The sequence below is a fragment of the Lathamus discolor genome, chromosome 5 (genome assembly GCF_037157495.1).
Source record: "Lathamus discolor isolate bLatDis1 chromosome 5, bLatDis1.hap1, whole genome shotgun sequence".
NCBI lineage: Eukaryota > Metazoa > Chordata > Aves > Psittaciformes > Psittacidae > Lathamus > Lathamus discolor.
The window spans coordinates 58,870,101-58,889,951 of record NC_088888.1 but is presented as its reverse complement, the minus strand read 5'-3'; the positions used below and the strand labels follow the sequence as shown (position 1 = coordinate 58,889,951).

General features: G+C 38.8%; 1 protein-coding gene across 3 annotated transcripts in view; it reads right to left on the bottom strand.

The window, feature by feature from the left end:
- The window catches only part of ROS1 (ROS proto-oncogene 1, receptor tyrosine kinase), a 71,803-nt gene that overhangs the window by 32,312 nt on the left and 19,640 nt on the right, over positions 1–19,851 (bottom strand). For all 3 annotated transcript variants that reach the window (XM_065681010.1, XM_065681013.1, XM_065681014.1), the window contains exons 17-29: positions 19,111–19,302; positions 14,384–14,484; positions 12,668–12,882; positions 12,185–12,339; positions 11,392–11,554; positions 10,305–10,567; positions 9,361–9,424; positions 8,538–8,740; positions 7,605–7,816; positions 6,811–7,097; positions 5,724–5,900; positions 3,006–3,223; positions 2,209–2,350 (exon numbers count right to left, since the gene is read on the bottom strand). In XM_065681010.1, the coding sequence (XP_065537082.1) occupies positions 2,209–2,350; positions 3,006–3,223; positions 5,724–5,900; positions 6,811–7,097; positions 7,605–7,816; positions 8,538–8,740; positions 9,361–9,424; positions 10,305–10,567; positions 11,392–11,554; positions 12,185–12,339; positions 12,668–12,882; positions 14,384–14,484; positions 19,111–19,302 (2,392 nt within the window). The remainder of the gene's footprint in view (positions 1–2,208; positions 2,351–3,005; positions 3,224–5,723; positions 5,901–6,810; positions 7,098–7,604; positions 7,817–8,537; positions 8,741–9,360; positions 9,425–10,304; positions 10,568–11,391; positions 11,555–12,184; positions 12,340–12,667; positions 12,883–14,383; positions 14,485–19,110; positions 19,303–19,851) is intronic.

The window sequence follows — 19,851 nt, the reverse complement described above, 5'->3', positions numbered from 1 at the left end:
CCTCAAGATCATCTAGTTCCAACCCCCCTGCCATGGGCAGGGACACCTCACACTAAACCATCCCACACAAGGCCTCATCCAACCTGGCCTTGAACACCGCCAGGGATGGAGCACTCACAACCTCCCTGGGCAACCCATTCCAGTGCCTCACCACCCTAACAGGAAAGAATTTCCTCCTTATATCCAACCTAAACTTCCCCTGTTTAAGTTTTAACCCATTACCCCTTGTCCTGTCACTACAGTCCCTGACAAGCTCTCCTGTGGACAATGGTGGTAAAAGATGAGGTTATTGTTCTATGGATGGATGTTTAAATAAACCACAGAGTGCATCCCCAAGAGAAGAATAAAGGGCAACAGGAGCCCTGGCATGTACTTGTTGCCAGCTATTCTGGATAAAATGCTTCTTGGGCACAACTGATCAGCAAGAAAAAGAGGCTTTGAGACAAGTAAGAAAAACACAGTGATGGCTGTGTTTATTTCAATTTCAATTGCTTTAGCACCTTCTGGAGCAGCCAAAAGCCAAGCAGAGGTAAAGGGAGAAGGGGAAGCCTTAGGACTCCTGCTGTGGTGCCCTAGCTGCATGTCACTAATATCTGCACAGCTGCATGTCAGCTATTGCCAGTCCTGCTGTAGCTGTGTGAAGTGAGCTAATGCCCAAGGACCACATGCTACTGGGCCTTTCAAATTCACTCCCTCACTCTCTCTCACAGAAAAGCTGTCCCAGCTCTGCAGGACAGGAGCCAGGCAGGAAAACTAATGAAGGTGGGGGATATAGCATTCCTACATCAACAGCAAGCATGCCTAGGTACAATTTCCCCAGTCTTTCCTGCAAAACGCAAACAGGCTGACATGTAGACATGGCTATAATTCTGCTTTGCTGACTTGGGCACTGTCAGAGGTGTCTGATGGCTCTGCAATTGATGAGTTTATGTGGATGAAGCTGACCCTAGCTTGTGACACCAGGCACAATAAATGGAGCACAGCTGCACAACAGAAGAGCAGGGAACTGCTATGAGTACTACAGGAAATAGCTAGCTCTCATTGTAGCTTTCCATATTTCCATCAACTGAGTCCAGCAGCATCACTCCAACAATGAGAAATTTGTCTGAAGAGCAGCACAAAGGCAACTCCTCGTGAAAACAGACATAAGTGTGCACGTGCACACATACACATCCAAAGCAAGAAAAAGTGCTGAGCATGATACTTCTATTGGGTTAGGTTGCAAGGCAAAACACATGCAAAGGCAGAGCATGTGTCTTCAGATGATCCTTTTTTTTTTCTTTTCCTGGGAGATGACAAGAGATTCAGGGAAACTGGGATGGTTAATTTTTCCCAAATTCAACTCTGTTTTGCCCATGAGAGTAACTGGTGAGTGATCTCTCCCTGTCTTTGACTCTTCAGTCATATTTTCTCTCCCCTATCCAGGTGAGGAGGGGATGATGTGCAGCCAGCAGCCATCCAGGACCAACCCACAACACTTGCCATCATAACATTGTCTCATACCTCTCTCACCCACTCACTCCTAGTGAAGCTTCTTAGCTTCCTTCTGACATAATTAGATAAGTTTACAGATGTACTTACATATGTTAAGTAATCCCTAACCAGTCCACTCTCTGACCTAAATGACACAATGAACATTCAAGTTCAAAGCAGTACTCCTAACTTTCTTCTAGTGTGAAAGCGACTGAGAAGTGTACATCAAAATTCTTCAAACTAACTGAAAATGTGATATTGGCACTCATGCCAAAAGAAGAGAAAATGAAGAGTTGCTTTTCCAATCTGGTTCACAATAAATCAAGTCTGAAACACCTGAAGAAACAGTAATTATGAAAATAATGTCAAGCGGAAAAATCTTAATGCTGAATGAACACATAACACACAAATTTAAACATGTGTAACCACATACACATTCAAACACAATTTATTAAAAATATAGTCCAAGGCAGAAACTGCAGCCATTTAGCCACTTTTAATCATAGTTTATATTACCTCAGGAAGCCAATGAGCAAAAGCATTAAAGAATACATGCATGCCATGAATCTTACAGATTCATCAAGTCTGGTTGCCAAAACCTTGTAAAGATCTACACAGATTACATTTCAAGCAGAAATTTTCTCTGTTTTCTGATTTGCAACCCAAACTTACATACACTTTCCTTTAACTGAGATAAGAATTCTGTTCAAAATCAGAATAAAATGTGAAACAAACCTCCATACAGAGTGGTGCCAATTGTCTCTTGTCCCATAAGCAGCATTTCCTCATCTGAATAGTAGTTTTTCACTGCAACTTGTATGACATAGCTTGAAAATGGCTGTAGGTTGTCTATGACAGCTACAGGACCCTGAAATTCCTGTAATTTGAAATCAGGTAGTACATGTACTCGTATAAAAGAGTCACACTAATCATCTGTCAATGGAGCAAGGGCTCAAAAATAATACAACAGTGCTTTTTTATTCTAATACACTTTAGTGTTTAAAAAAGAAAATTAAAATGATAGTTTGAGTAACAGGTCACTGCAGAAAACACATACCAAAACCAAGCTGAGGTGTAATTAGCATGGCTACAATACCACATTATTCAGTAGCTGGTACTTAAATAGAAAATGTAAAGTCAGAAAAATGTAAGAGAAATAAAACTTACTAAGGCAAGTACAACTACCACAAAACACATAAAGGCAAGCCATTTGGTTGCTGGACAGTCATAAGAGTTATTTAAACAGATTAATATCAACCACAACTGCACTTTTTACAAGTAGAAACTGAAAACCCGTTTCAACTGGATTTTAGCAAAAACATGTTGAAAAGTAGAAGAGTGCTTGCACAAAGAAAAGCTAAGGAATCTACCTCTTAACAAATACCAAACAGAAAGGGAAATTATTGTTGGGGATGTAGAAGTGGAAAAACTCCCTGACTGAATGCTACAGAATGGCTTATAAAATGACTAGAAAAATCACATTCCTCTATATATATGGTACCACGTGCATTTTTGTTTCAAAATAGCCATACCAACGTTTTTTTCTGTAGATCAGACAAACGGTAGCTTGAGTTCCTGTGGTTGTTAGTCATTTGTCCAAGAAAGACCAGGTATGTTGGTGTGGGCTGCAATATGCCAGGGCATAGCTGCTGTGGTGTGACAGATGGCAAGCTTAATGTAAAACTGGTGTTCGTTGTATCAAGGATAGTAAGCTTCTCAGTGTATGTGAATGGAATCAGGCATCTTTTATCTAGGAAAGACAACCAAAAAATGAAACAAAATTAATTATTGTTGGACCAAACCAAACTTCCATGAGTCTACCACCACTCCTATTAGAAAACATAACCACAAAGTATTCTCTCTGCTTTAAGAAACAAAAAAACAAAATCCCACCTGAGTGCACTTAATTTGACTTCCATTGACATAAAAATAGCAGTCATAAAGGTAAGTCTCATTTGTCTTTGATAACATACAGATTTATTAAAGAATTTAGTAATTCTAGTTCTTTTTTAAGTACCTAAATATCCTTGGAAATCCAGGTCATAATTGCTGTGTTATCAAGGGCAGTACACATTGATGAGTCTGAACTTGTTTGTCACAGGAAAGACAGGTATGAAGAATAGAGTACCTTTCTCTAGTAATTAAATGTTGTCTGTCTTTTCTACCAGACAGCTTTTCATGTGTAAAGTTCATAGCAACAGTGGGAAAGGAAAGAGAAAAGGAGTCTACAGGGAAAAGGAAGAAGAAACTGGAGGAGTCTATAGGGAGAAAACAACTGAAAACTACTTTCTGACAGTAAAACATAACAAAAACAAAACCCTCATCATTTGATGTACTTTTAAAAACAAATTAAAAATATATATTAAAGCATGCTGTCGCTGGAAAAGATTAAGGAGCATGCATGTGGAAGATGGTACAAGGGCAAATGTTTGCCCTTAGGCCAGAACAAATGACCTCACTGCCGAGATCTTTCCTCTCTAAATGAACAGCCCCACCATTCCTACCTAAGTCAGGTTTGTGCATGTGAGAGAAGAGTAACAAAGTCTGTTCAACAGAGATAAATGTCAGGTTGAATCTTTGTCAATTTTATAGCTACCTAGAGTAGTAAACTCCCATGGTGAAAGTCACAGATGAAATAAAGAATTGAGTCATTTTTCAGGGTTAGAGTTTCTGTCAGGCAGTTCCACAGAAATGTGTTTACTCTGACAGGAAAATCCTTCACTACAGTCCCCTACAATTCAGTCCCCTTCATGTCAATCCTTCAGTTCAGTCCCCTTCCTCCTAAGCCTGAAGAGAAATCATTCTCTCACAGAATCTGTGACAGGACAATAATTTTCACTGAGTGCTTCTGATGTGTTAAATGATCAACTGACATCACATCTCTGGATGGCAATTAAATTGGTTAGAATGAAAGGGAACTCTAGCAGTACTCCTTACTCACATCACTAAAGCAATAAAAAGCATGTCAGTCAACCCAACTGGTCTTTGCAAACATCACTTTTTCACATATACGCCATTTGCTTTCAGTACCGAGAAGGAGACGAATTTTTTTTCTTATTTTAGTACATTCATTTAATTTTATCTTAAACTTGTGTGAGTAATTCTATGCACTGCCCTCCCCCCTCAAATGCCAAGGCTGTGTATTCCTCCAAATATATTTGAATCAGTCAATGTAAACAAGAAGGGCTCTGTGAAGGGCTCTGGGTAGAAATAATCCCTTTGGATTATTTTGGATTTGAAATCCAGGTCTTCACTTTCAGTACCAGCTAAGCCTGGGGCTCTTGCAGGAAACCCTATCCCTAGGGATAGGGATTGGTACATTCTGTACCAGGTCCAAACCAGGCTCCTGTACCAATGCCAAGGCCACACAGACCTCATGAGAACAGACTTGCCCAAAGTGCTGGTAAGGATAGCCTGGACACTGGTCAGAGCAGCTGCAGGCAGGAGTAATTCTATCAGCTGCCCAAAAAAACAAGTAAAATTCTTTCATTCCAAAGATGTCCATCCTATTAAAATATTTTCTTGGGTATTTTTTAGATTTTTATGCCAAACTGAAGTTAAAGAATCATTTTGAATATATTTATCGTGTTAGTAGCTGGCATGTTCTAAGCCTCTGCATTTAAAAAGATAACACTTATAGGTACCATGAATCCTAACTTTCTACTAAAACTAATTTAAATTTATTTCATTATCATTCTGTGGTGGTTTGTTTAAAATATTAGTTCTAAGAGAAAAATGGATCTAGTGTAACGTAAGCTGCAGTTGCCTCTCAGATACTTCTTTACAAATCATTTCAATAAGCAGAGCTCTTATCTCTTTGTCTTTGGAAGGGCAGACATTTTTACAGCATTGCACACTTGTGAACAGAACCAGAAATCTGTATCATAACGGTGATCATTATCAAACTCTTGCTACAGCACTTTGTGGACACATTTGCACTTTTTCTGTCCTGTAATGTGCACCTTTCTTCAGGTCTGAGACAACTTTGAAAATAGGCATGGTTGGAGTTAACATCATGAGCCCTTGAAACATGGGAAATATTCATCATCATGCCCTCCCATGTGAATCAACACAAGGCCAGTTGTTATATTAATCCTGTTCAAAATGTGCATGGTGAACTGTTTCCCTCTAGAAGGTTGCTGAATCCATAAAGCCTAGTTCACATAAATACATACAGCATGATCTGCAACTCAAATACAAGCTCTGAAATAAATTTGTTACATTTACAAAACAACTCAGATCCCCTCTACCTGGATACAGTTGCGCCGCTGAACTGTAGGCTAAGATTTTCAGCTCTTGATTTGCTCTCTTCTGAAGAATATGTCCTGTTCTTTCTTTATTTGCTCGCCAAATTTCAGTGTACTCCTTTGTTTCAGTGCTCCAGTATACAAATTTCTTATCTACAGCCAGGCTGCCTATTTTCTTACCTGTAGGAAAACATTGTATAATTAAGCTTCAGCATAAACCTTGAGCAGGCAATTTTGCAAAAGCAGCTGGATGCCTGTATTCACAGTGAGTCAATATGGGTATCTGTCTTGGTCATACCGTATCTTCAAAGACCTCCCCTGGAAAACAGATTTCTGATATTTTCCAATAGGTCTCATGAAGGTGAGACACTTCATTATTTCAGTTTACAAGTGTAGATTTGAAGGCTTTTTATTACCCATAAATATGAGAACTGCAATTCAGCTAACAAGCACAAGAGCTGTCTGTAGAAAGTTTAATCTTTTTTTCCAAGATGAAAACCATGATGCTTTGCCATCTCCCAGGAACAATTAAGACATCTCCTCTGGTAACAGAACAGCTTTATTAGCAGTCCTCCTGAATCGAGCTGAAAACTGAGCAACCAAGATTAAGTGTTATCATTGTAAGAATTACAACATAGATAAACTGTCATACAAGACTACCTGCATGAAGTACCCTCCCCACACACTGAAGTCTGCAGTACCACTTTCAGGTATAACTTATGATGGTATAGCATATTTTCATTGAAATAAAGTGTAATAGTTGTATCTAATATGAAACTCTACCAAAATGTGTTAACACTATAAGCAAAATCTCTTGACTAGTAACGAGTCTGCAGCATCTCCATTTAACTTACATCTTGTGAGAATACATACTTGCATCAGTAAATATCCTCACACTACTCTTTCCCTTAGTTTGTATCAACAGGGTACAACCAGAAACACAGAACACAAACATTTTTTCCATCTTCTCTATAAGTAAATTCCATTTTAAAAGTGCTTCGTTAACGCTATTTTGCTGAAATGAACATTGTTTGATGTAAGAGACAGCAAGAATCACAAACTATCTAGAAACATAACAGTGAACTCAGACCTTGAAACTCTGGTATTCTGGTAATTCTCCAGCAGTGGCAACCATCCACATCTGTGGCCCATATTTCGTCTCTTCCTCTGACAAAGAGCAGCTGGGGATTCTTGGAGTCAGACACATCTATACTCATAGGTCTTCCTAGCTCTGCTTCTGTCACATTACAGGTGCAGTAGTTCCTCATCTGTTCTTCTACAGATATGTATCCCAAAATGTGGTGCACGGTGTTATTCAGAATATCATAATAAAACATGCGGCTGCCATAATCAAGCTCCTCCATCCAGTACAAGCGGCTATCAAATAAAATGCATTGCTTACTGTAGAAAAACTTCAATCTGAGCAATCTGCCCTAAATGCAGTCCTGTTAGAGACTACAGCCACAAACCTCCCAAATGTTTAAACAAGGTAACTACAGCAGCATACTTGCAGAGTGAGTCCAGGTGCTTAAAGGATATTTTTCAATGGAAGGTCACAATAACTGACTATTTTGGATAAAATTGTTGCTGTAAAAATTTTGTCTAGTGCTGACTTTCATTTGCATCACTTAAATAGAAGAACTTGTCAGTATTTAAATATCATTTGAAATCTTTACTTAAACATACACTTCTTTCTGAAATTAGGTATGGCCAAGCTCAACTAACAGTATAAAAGTAGAACTGCATCCACAGATTTCTGAGATTTACACAGAGCAAAAGACTGATATACTGGAAAAAGTCCTTTTTGATCCTTAAATGTTAATGATTCCATGAAAATAATGTTTAAAATATGCTTTAAAATGGTACTAGCAATATATGCCTTACCTTAAGAAAGGATATGACAACAGAGATGATACAGTTGAATTACTTCTACCCAACTGCACATTCAAGGCTTTTAGAGATTTTATCTTCAGCTCAAGATCAACAACAAATATTTGATTTTCATTCCATGGTGTCTTCAGGGCAACAAAGAGATGTCTTGCAATCCAGTCAACTGTGATGGCTGTGGCATTGTGAAGATATGCATCTTTGAAAAACTTCAGAAAAAAATAAAAACATTACTAAAACTGTCTGAGAGCTCAAATTTCCCACCTGATGCTGTGACATGGTGAAATTAGATTTGTTTTGGAAATGATTTCTGCTTGGCAAGTAGAAGTCAAAACATAAAGAGATGCCACGGAATGGAAATTGCAGTATTTTCACACAAATGAAAACTATTATTTTAAAAATATCAACTGTTGTTTCCATGTTCTTCCATATTCTTGAAATTTAAATTAAATTAAATTACATTTTATACAAAATTTCTTGTATTTAATAGTGTGAATTTTAAATTAAATGTCTTTTGAAATATCTTATGAACAAAGCAGATGCCAGCAAAATAATTCATGTTTAATAGGACAACTTTACCAATGGCATACTCTAGCCTATTCTAATAGCTACTGATGACAAAAAAAAAATAAAAAAAAGTAAAATAGAACAAAGAAGTCCAGATTTTGTTATACATCTTTATTATACTGCTAGAAAGAAAAATTATGCAGCTAATCTGTTTCGTATTACACCTCATACAAACTGTTATTAAGACAATTATGTCTTTGCAGTTCTGTTTCCCTACCGTATTTTGTTTATCATGCTGCTTTTTTTCTGTCTCAGATATGCAGCTGTGACTTCTTCAAAAAAATAATTAGCCCCAAAATAATGACAATAATGGCCACGTATTTTCTGAGATTGTCTCAAGAAAGGGAATGAACGAAGGAATACCTGAAACTCTGAAGCAGTCTGTATATTCAGAAGAAAAATAGAATCTTCTATGACATAGTATGCTTTATCATCATTAGCAGTGTAACAGATGTCCTTTACATTTATGTTTGCTGAAAGTTCCCATATGGTATGATTATTGTCTATGTCAGTAAGATACAACTTGTTGGCAGAAACAGTTAGAAGAGTTGGGACAGGGAAACGATCTGAAATTAAAAGGGCACAGCAGGATTTACAAAAAGCATTTTCGACAACAGCAGTCATTCATAAGGAAAACAAGTACAAGATGAAAGTAAATTATGGCCCTGAACAAATTGTATTTGCTCATATGCCACAGCAAATAAATAAAATATTTAGATGCCTTCTTGTCATCACATGCAAACTCCTAAGATTTTTTTAGTGGCACTGTGGATGCTAACCTGACAAATTTAAGCCTAATAAAGACAGATCTGCTCAATTAATTACTTTAATAGTGCAACTAAAAATAGCCTATGACCCCTAGTAGATCTCTAACTCCCCTTGTTACCTTTCACTGCCAAATCAGAAATATTCTACGATCTCTAGCAACCTGCTGTTCCATGCTACCCTGGGGCTGCCTAGAAAAGTCAATTTAGCATAGTTTTGAGGAAAGGCTTGAAATTTAATCTGATTATAAGAAATGTGTTAATCATTTCATGTCAGAAGCTGTAACTATTCCCTCTGTGGTGTCTACTGTAGGGTGGAACAAATGTTACACACAGTGTCAGGCTAGTTATATACCAAACTCCTGTAGCATTGATTTTCCCAGCAGTTACACACAATGAGATAGCATCCAAGTCATCCATACCTGATGAATTCCTCTCTGCTATATCAGACATAGGTCCTGGACCCACAGAGGTGAAGGCTTGCACCTGTGGGACAGAAAATTGTTACACACATGTTAAGTAGCAGCTTAAATGATTGCATTCAAGAGCCTGAAAAGACAGTCAATGACAGAAATGGAACCAGATCCCCTGGCTGCTCAGCTAGGGACATATATGCACGTGCTCTATTTGACCTAAGGCCTTGCTGATGATTTCAAAGGCACATTCAGAGCTGGTTCATGGGTATGAAGAGAATTTTAAGCAGTGGCCGAGAATGTGACAATCCATGCTTCATCTGTCATCAATTAGATCTTGAAGGACACCAGACAATCTTGTCTCCTTCCCCAGGCTGCAGCAATTCCTACTGTTGGTTGATATTGCAGATGGTGTTCTCCTCCATCAGTACCTGGTCTATTACATGACTTCATGCTTTTAACTTATCTTTCGAGCACACTTTCTGTGTGTTCCAAACATCTTGTCACAATAAAAACATGTTGTCTTGTCAAATTTTAATATGGAAATCTCTTTTTAATATCAGACTTGTGAGTCCTTGTATTTTTCCAGGAGTGGAACTTCTTTTGATCTCTGGCTCTGTTTTAATGGCATGTCACCCTCCACCAGGTCAGTCAAATCTTGTTTCACTTGCAGCTTTCAGAGATGGCTCTAGGAGACCTCTAGGAAAGTTTCTTTTGGGCTTCACCAAACCTGTATAATGCTGGAGCATTGTTTTCCACCTTACTGAGTGAATAATACAATCCTGAAAAAGGTTAAGCTGGGTATCCAAGGGTGAGTCAGTGAATCAGCAGTTCCACAAGCAGAAACCACAAGTTCTTGCCCCAAGCCCAGTGACATCTCCTAGGCAAACACATCAGGCTGCACTGATAACATCTACCATCTAGCATGAGGTAAGCTGAGTAAATCTTCATACCTGAAACCTTACTGTAAGGCTGGGAAGCACATCCACAAGGGAAAAGAGCGTCAGGGTGGGTTCAATGTCGCTCACGTTCCACTCTGTGAAAGTGTTAGCAGCGTCACTCTGACTCAAGAGTTGATAGTAAACCCTGAACTGCAATAATACTCCGTTTTCCTTTTCAGGTCTGTCCCACCTGAACTCCACAGGGACCGTGTCACCACTTTCCTGTAGGTTATTTTGTAACACATATATCCTAGGGTTTGTAGGGGCTGAAGGAACTATACAAAAAATTAAAAAAAAAATATAAAAATATAAAAAACACAGAGCAAAGTACTCCTATTAAAACACAAACTCTACCTCATAATGAGCTCTTTTAGTTTTGAGCCTGAGCTTTGCAACCTTAATGCTGACCGAGAAAGATAGCAATCAGTGAGGTGTGTATTATTATTATAAAAATATCTATATCTTCATGGTAATTCCTTTCTGATTTTCATTGGTGTGTAGGCATCTGATTTAACTTGCTTAGCAAAAAAAGAGCTGCATAAACAGAGATAAATGCATTCCTGCACTCAGATTGGAGATGTCTATTTATCCAAGTCCTGTAGGTAACAATGGAGCTGCAAGAATTTTCACAGCATACACTTTATCCCCCCTACCGACTTTAAAATCTACTGCAGCTCATAAGCTTTCTCAGTGCTCCAGTCAATCAACACTATATTTTAGCTGACTTAACTTTGACCTGCATGAGAACTTTTTGCTCACTGAAGTTAAAAGTGCATAACATTTATTAAAAATTTAATAAGTACTTGCAGCCTTTGATGGCCGTTGTAATGGATCTTAATTTCTCTTTCTTGCTCATAGTCATAAGCACGTGGTAGATATATTGTCATGTGCTTTCTGTTCCAAATTCTGTTACAGCAATTGTGTGCATTTATGTGTGCAATAGATAATTAACAAAGATACTCAGGAACATGTGCTTGCAACTTTGCCTGCAGCTGACTAGTCCTAAAAGCTGCTCATTCCTCTCCAGGTTTCACTTGCTGACATAGACCTGGTCCCAGTACCCATAATAAATGAGGAATGCGATTTAAAATTCTAGTACCTCCTTCAGGGGCTCGAAGGGACACAGATGTTGCTGGTGCCTTGCCCCAGTGTGTGTATGGAGTGACAATAAAATCAAAGAGTGTAAATGGTTCCAGCCGATCAACTCGGTAGGATGGCACTGTCAGGTTATGGGGATGGAGGCACCATTCACTCTTCAAAGACTGTGAATGAAACAAAACAGCATAAAATAAAACAATTTTTTTTTTTTTCCATCTCAGAAAAGCTTTAAGTTTTCTAAAATTCCCCTCACCAAGCTGGCCAACTAAATCAAGACAGAGCTTCTCTTCCTCTGTGTGACTGTTGTTTCACCAACTCCTGTGGCACTGTAGCGATGCGTAGCAATCTGCTAGTAATCTGCCTTTTGAACTTAAAGTAAAGCTTGCCAAATGTGCTAAAATTAAGTGTGGATGAAGGCTAGATTTCACATTCAGGCAAAGGCTGTCCCACCGGCAGCTCTGAGGACGCTTCTGTCACCGAGTTACTGTGAAAGGTTTTCTCACACATCTTTGAGCACTGGGAGCTCCTCGCCTGGCATTTCACACCCCAGTAGCTAGCCCAGAGCTACTGCTAAGCCAGTGTTCCTCCTGTGCTGGCCTTAGTGACAGAGAAACAGGACAGCTTGCTTTATACTTACAGTTTAGTTTGGTTGTTTGACCGATTTGCAAATGTTGGAGAAGAAACAAACTATTTCTGTTTAAAAATAGATACATCGGCAAGTAGATGCAGTAATACATGTAGAAAATAAGGAGGAATCCCTCCTTATTAATAATATATAGGATGAATTTCCTTACTTGTAGAGCTTTTGATCCCACGCAGTAAAAGACAGTTCCCCATTCCACATTTGTGGGACTCCAAATGATGTGGAAACTTGAATAATTTCCTTTAATCATGAATGAAGACTCTGGCACTGAATCTGGAATCACTTTTGGTGTAAAAGAAAAACTTCCTGCCCATGAAGAGAGGAAGAAATAATAATAATCTAAAAAATGTGAGCAATAGGTAACCTTTTCAAACCTGACTTAAAGTACCATGGAAAATCCTGTAAGCTATCATTCATTAAATAGAAACAATGAATAACAGCACCATGTATTCTTTCTAGCCATACCCATAAACTTCTATAATTGCACATTATCCAAGTATAGCCTGATATATTTATTAGTAAGTTGCTGTTGTGCTTAGCTTTTGTCAAATGACTGAAGAATTTCAAGAATGAAGAATCACGGGCTGACAGTGAATACATTTATTGAGGGGTTTAGATAAAGAAAATAACATACCTGGCAAGGGTTTAAGTGATGTGTGAACAAGGGTAAAGTCTGCAAACTCTGCTGGCTGTGAGAAGGGAATGCTAAGGCTCTGATTTACTTCCTGAGTTGTAATGAAATGAAGACTATTAATCCAGAACAGACGACCACTGTAGTATTCCAGAGCACCTTGAGATATGTCTGAAGTACTCCATGCCGCAAATTCTGTGATGATGGCATTACCACAACTGCGAAAACATATATGAAACTAGCAAACTGAAAACACACATGTAGAGAGAACAAGATTTATGCAATGTTTGACACATCAGAACATTTCTCATCAGTAAAACTCTTGTCACGTAGGAGGCAGAAAAACAATTCAAAAAGTTTTCTTTAAGTTCTCTAAAGAAGAACACTTTTCAGAATGGCACATGGCAGGAACACCTGCAAAAAGCCTTCATTCCCTTGATTTCATTAGAAAGCGGTTATGAAATGGCTTAGTATTCTGACGCATGGATGTAAAAAATTGAGTATTTTGAAAAATCAACCCACCTTCTTTCAGCAATTTCACTGAAACAGTGCAGTCTACTTCACAGCATGAGGTTCATTTTACTTCATTAAAGCAGGTCCCCAGATTAATTTGACCTTGCTAGTTTCCTCAGTGAAATTCTACTATTTATTAAATTCTTAACCTTTTCCTCCATTGTGGTGATCAGTGGTGATTTATTCTGTCTTGTTACTTCTACATCAAAATTTACAGGCCTCTTTTTTGTCCCAATTTATTATCTTGCTAAGCAACTAAATACGTTGTAAGAGGCATCATTTTGCCATCTGAGAAACATCTTTCAGCTTAGACACATGCTATCCAAACACACAATCAGGTCAATTAGGATGGATTACTTCTAGTGTCTCTATTCTGGCATGCCAGGGACAATGATTTATGGCTGCCAATTGTTTCACAATGGAGCTGCATGTTCTGGCTAAGACTAATCAACATATTTTGATTCTTTAAATGTTTACCATTAATCATAACAAGTCTAACATCAGTCACAAAATTCATCTGATTCCTCACAAAGCCAGCCTGCAACATTATGAGCACAAGTAAATACAGGTGCTGTTCAATTAAGTTTAATGAGTTTAATCTGATGCTTGGGAAAAAAAAAAAAATAGCTCCAAATGAAAAGGAGTAAAAATACAGTTTCATGAGATCATCATGCACTTGGCACTTAGAGAACAAATTCACTATTTTCTTCAAGGTCTTAATATGTATTCAAGCTGACCCATAAACATCGTTTGGCTTTGTTTTGTTTTTTAAACTTTGTCTTTCAGGAATAATGCAGCCATTTCATGCTCAGGGTGATCAAAAGGAAAGCCTGCTGAGCACTGATTGCTCAGGTGAGAAAGTGGTGTCAATTCAAGTTGTAAGCTCTGTGCAAGATGAACAAGTTACAGCTCTAGGCACTTGAAAACTGTCAGGAGTTGTAATGCTAAGACTAAATAGACAGTAAATGGTGATTATTTCCTAAAGCTAAGTCTAAAAATTCGAGAGCATGACCCCAGTTCAGTTGAGTTTCCATACTACGTTTCTCTCACTGTAAAACTGTTAACAATCATCGCAACATGTAGTTTGCCATGGGCTAGCTGTTAAATTGTTAAATTAGTAACTAGTGTACCCAGCACTGGGCAAAATTTGTTTTTAGAGTATCACAAAACCTAGAAAATACAAACACATGCCATGCATTCACTTACCCTTCTTTGCAAAGAGAAACTCTGTATAGGTTTAGGCATAGGCTATCTTGCACAAGCCAGTAAAGAAAATCATAGGTGAGATCCAAAGTTAAACCAACCACCTAAGAAAACAGAAAGTTCGAATGACAACTTGAACACATCTTCAGTTTTGAGGTAAAAGCCATTAGGCATAACTGTTGTCTAGATGGCATCATGAGTAGCATGGTGCAAGGCTTTCTGTTTATTTTTAACAGGATCTAATATCCAAAATAGGGTTTTCTTGCTTTTGCAGTAAACAACAGATTCAATACCATATGCAGCAATAATAGAAATCAATATCTAATAATCTGTTCTGTGAATAGCAAAGAATTTGCTTCCAACAATTAGTGTGCTAAATGTTAGCAAGTGCAGTCTATGTCATGTCATTAGCACAGTTTACAAGTTGTTAAGGGTTTCCTTGAACATGGTTTCCAGCAGGTCTCAAACCTCTTATTCAAACACTAGTTGTGGCTATTCTATTATAAGCTTAAATTTCCATTATGGATGTAAGTGGAGCAGCCTTTTTTTTTTTTTTTTTTAGCTCTTCATTAATAAACTGCAGAAGATGATGACAGGAAAGCAAATGCATATCACTTAGTTGTCTGTTGGTCCTTATGTAATCACATTCTCGGCATATTTCTGTTGACATTATATGTCAGAAAATCAAGGTTTAAATGATTGCTCCTGTAGGTTTTACTGTTAAAAATATCTCGCAGTATGCATGTGCCTGTGTGCATATTTAGTCAACCATGTTATTTTTTATCCCATTTACCTATTTTCCCTCCCAACACCAAATTACATCTTCCTGAATCTACCTTGCTTTTTTTAAAGTTTAGGTCTTCTTTCCTTGCTCCACTTTTTTTTTTTTTTCTGTGACTATTACATTTTCCCATAGACATCCCATCTTCTTTCTCCTGATCCCTGTATCCCCATTAATAAAAGGCAAAGAAATATTTGTACTATTCATTTTCAGGAGTTAGGCAGCAATTTAACACCTCCCTTCTGTAATGCTTGAAAAATTGACAAACATTTTCCATTTCATGAAGTGTTAGCCTCTGGACATGATATATAGTTGTGATCATGCAATGTATCTTAATATCATAAGTTGCAACATAAATTTAGCTACTTGAAATACTCCTTGACTAGAAATATTAAGAGACCATACCTAGAGGGCCATGGCCCCTCCTGCAAATAACACACTTTGCTGCTCCCCTATAAATTACTTTTGTCCCACTCTTATTGTATAGTGTAAGTGATTTACTAAGTGCTTTGGAAATCCTGTGATACATCCTAAGCTGGAAAAATTCAGAGTAGCTCTGCCAAAAGCAGTCAAGCTATTCCAATATGCACCAGCTAAGCTAAAAAAACGGATTGGAAAATAAAATAATTGACATAAAAGGATCTAGTTCCTGACAAAAAAATTAGACTTTCAAAGCTCTGCATTTATGTATTTTATTTTTTTAGTAAACCTGCCATTTCCTATAGTAGTCTTTTTGGTCGCTATCACTTGGATTTCAAGCTAAAAGGAGATACAGCTATATCCTGCAGAAGATCTCGTACTGACCAGGTGAACAGCAATTCCCTAATAGAAAAACATCTAGAAAATACCAGTAAGAACCAGTTATGTAGAGAACATGCTCTAACTGTTAGCTAATAACAATTAACTATTACATCTGTGATTTAGTATTGAAGTAAGAGATGCTCTTTTAGGAATAAAGGGCTCCACTGAGCAAGGAAGATACATGTTAGTACTTGTGCAAACATATATTTGCATCTTTATATGGGGCGATAATGACCAGTTTGATAATTCCACCTTAAAATAATGTTAAACTGCCCTTTTTTGTTTAATGGGTTTATTTTGTGTTTTATTTTAATAAAAAACACCTGCCTGCTATAACTGGTCATTTCTCAATCAAGACATTTTTACTTGGCTTTTTTCCTGTATGCTTCACAGCAGGAGGCTGAGTTCAGGAAGTCAGTGCATAGATTAGGGGCATCAGAGAAGCAGGAGATGTTTGCTTGTAGGAGGTGTGAATAAGTGGATGGTTGAAGGCTGGTATCACTGACATAGAGAAAGGTGCAGAAAAAAAAAGAAAATGACAGGAGCAGACAAGCAGTTTTATTACTGCCAAGGTTCTTGAGAACAAGAACAAGAAATCTGAGGTTAGCATGAGGCGATTCAGAGAAACAGGTAGAGAATCAAAAGAGAAGGGCAAGGAAGGGGACATTTGCTGCTTAGAATAAAACTCAGATTGTCATTCATTTGCAACAGATCACACAGAAGATACATGATAAGTGTAAACGTGCCGTTGAGCTTGGACGGCATCTATCTTCCCATGAAGACAATCCACACCAGCCAGCTTCTGAAGAAAGGTGTGAGGCTTGTACTGGAAGATACAGTGACCCTTTGCAGCACAGACTTTTCTCTCTACATGTGACAAATATTCTTCAGTTCTTTCGCATTTAGGTCTGCAAGTATAGCAGGTGCTACACCAGACCCAGCTTTCCTTCTCCTTCCCAAACCCTCATGAATGTAACAGAGACCTGTAATACAAGCTGACCTTTCCAAATGTTAATTGCCTTCCAGAGACTAAAGCAGGCTTGGCTCTTTTTATAATCAGAGAAACATCAGCCTCTTTTCCTTTGGAAAAGGAGACTGAAATATTCTTGGGAATGATACAAAGGTAGACAAGAAACAGACCTTTAAAGCCTTTTTTAAACTTTAAAGAACCAGGCTTCAGGTAAGATGGGAGCATAAATTGGACAACAGACTGAATAAAAACAAAGGCTTCTTTAGCAAGAGCTGTGTTTTAAAGAAATCTGGTGCAGCCGATAATAAATCTGAGTTGACCTCTTCTGTGGCAGTCAAACTATGCTTTGCTCCAATGCTTGGAAGAGAGGATAAAACCCCACACAGACTGTGGTTTGAGCTGAGGAGCATTCAGCTTTTTTCTGAGAGAGACTCCATGGAGTTAAAGCAGTGTAATAGATGGGACGGTCCCTCAGCATGACCTCTTCTGGGCACAGCCTGGAAATGGTTCAAAGTTTCGCTGGGTCTGCAGTCTCAATCACACAGACTCCCACAGCCCTTCAGTCCCTGCTGTCTTAGTAAGGAGTTCTCTTGCCAGGGAATTGGGTCATCCATCACTTTTCTCCCAGATACACAAGGAGGAGAGTGAGAAAGGAGGGAGGCAGGGCAGGGGAAGAAGAGAAGGAAAGGAAGAAAAGGAAGGATAGGGAAAAAGGGAAAGAAAGGAAAGAAAGGAAGGACACATATGTGGCTGCTGAGACCCTGGCAATTCTTTTCATGAGGTGAATATCCAGTCTCAAATTCCTTCACTGCACAGGTCACACTGAATCCCACCTAGCAAGAATGAGGACAAATCTTTAGCATGGCAAATTCCACATAGTGGCCAAGGCAGGATAGGACTGGGGAAGGCAACAATGATCCCTGAGGACCCAGCAGTGAACCAAGGTCTTAAGAGCTTCATAGGACATCAGAGAGGGGGGAATGGAGAATAAAAGCATGGGAGAGGTCAGCAGAGACTCAGAGCCTGTCTGTGATGACCTCGGGGCACATCAAAAACTCTCCAAGTAGGGAAGAAGAGTTAATGGGCTTCCACATATTGCATGGGATTTGGTGAGCTATAGCTAGGCATGGCATCTCTATTTCTCCTCTACAGCCTGTCTTTGCATAGGACCCATTATCCACCTTAATACAGCTAAAACAACAACCTCCCATAGCTTTTCTCCCCCTATACCATCCCCACTCTTTACTTGCTTCTGCAAGAAGCCCCCTTCCCTTCTCCCTGAGGAGCTGCTCTGCTTTGCAGCAGACTCTTCTCAGCCTCCTGGAGCTCCCCAGCAGCACACAGCAAAGAAAAAGGGGCCAAGCTGGGGGCCAGGCCTGTGTCTAACTTGGGCTAAAGAAGTAGAGAAGATGGGGAAGAAAAGGTTAAGAGTGAGTTGTTGATGGAGAGTCTCAAGAGCCCCAAAGCACTGTTGCTGCCACTACATGGTGCACAGGACCAGGCAGAATGGGAACTGTCTGTGGCAGATTTGACATCCCCACCAGTGCTGCATCAGCAGCAACAACAAGCTGCGACAGACTATGGCAGGGCCAGCTGCACTGAGCACAAGTATGGCAGCAGCTGCTGTCCCCCTTCTCTCATCTGCACAAGCAAAGTCTGTCTCTGCAGCAGCACCTCTACAGCCTGAAGTGCAACTCCAGTGTCCCTGGCAAGTGTCTAGCCTCAAAACTGACCCTGCCAGGACCCACAAGCTGAGAAACATATGAAAGGAGGCAGGATGCTATGGAACTCTGGCTCCATATTCTGATGGAAAAGCCAGAACTGACCATTAGACTTCAGTCATTTGGGAAGAGCAAGTACTTTTCACATATGGGAAGGAGCAGCCTTACAACAATAAGGGCATCTTTAATGTCACGTTTCGTTGCAAGGGTCTGACTTTAGAATCTAGAAATTTTTAGCGCAGCTATTACATGATTTAATTCTTACACTGTTCTCAAAATGATATAACATTATTGCAAAAGAGGCATATTCTTCTTCTGGTCATAACACGCTGATTTTGACAAAGTGAACATGGACTGTATTCAAGAGATCAAACCACTAAAATACATCGTGTCGTGTCCCACCCCAGCTCCAAAAAAAGAAAGTAAAAGGAAAAAAAAAGCCAATAAAAATAGTCACCTGTTTACCAGAAAACTGTAGCTGCTCTTGTAACATAAGATATTCCTCTCCATTCAATCTTGCACTCTCCACTGAATACATTGTGGCCCAGTATAAATAGCCATTTACTGAATCCACTACTAGATCCTTCACTAGAAACACAACATGAGCCACAATATCCGTATGGCCTCTGAGCAGTGATTTTCTGTAGATCTAGGGAGAAACAAATTACTTTTAACATTACACCTGAATTATCAGCCATGATCAATTGAGTATACATACATGACTTTTCCACAGCGGTTTATCAGCTTATGCAAGCCTTAGGCTTTGAATGCAAAAGGTTTAGGCTTTTAAAGTATAAGTATGAAGAATAAGGCAAAATTATTAGTTAATGTTTGCCAGAAAGTAACAAAAGAAAAAGCTGAAATATCTCTTCCTCTTGGCTTTCCCAGTTTTGGCAGCCTTCTGTCTGACAAGAGTTTCTCACCCACTTTATATTCACTATTCACAAGTGTAAATGAGGGTGCAAGGCAGGGTGAAATCTGGCCTCCTAGCTCCAGTTTTTAAAACAGCTTCTGACTTTGCACTTACAAGAAATGAAAGGCATAATTTGACAGCACTGCATAAATTAGCACTGCAATTTTGAAGTCAGATACCTTTAAATAATTCACGTCAGTGTTCCTGATATGAAAGTGTACAAAGTGCAATTGTAATTATTTTTTTATCTGCAGAGATCTGCAAAATATTACAGTACAGAGGCCT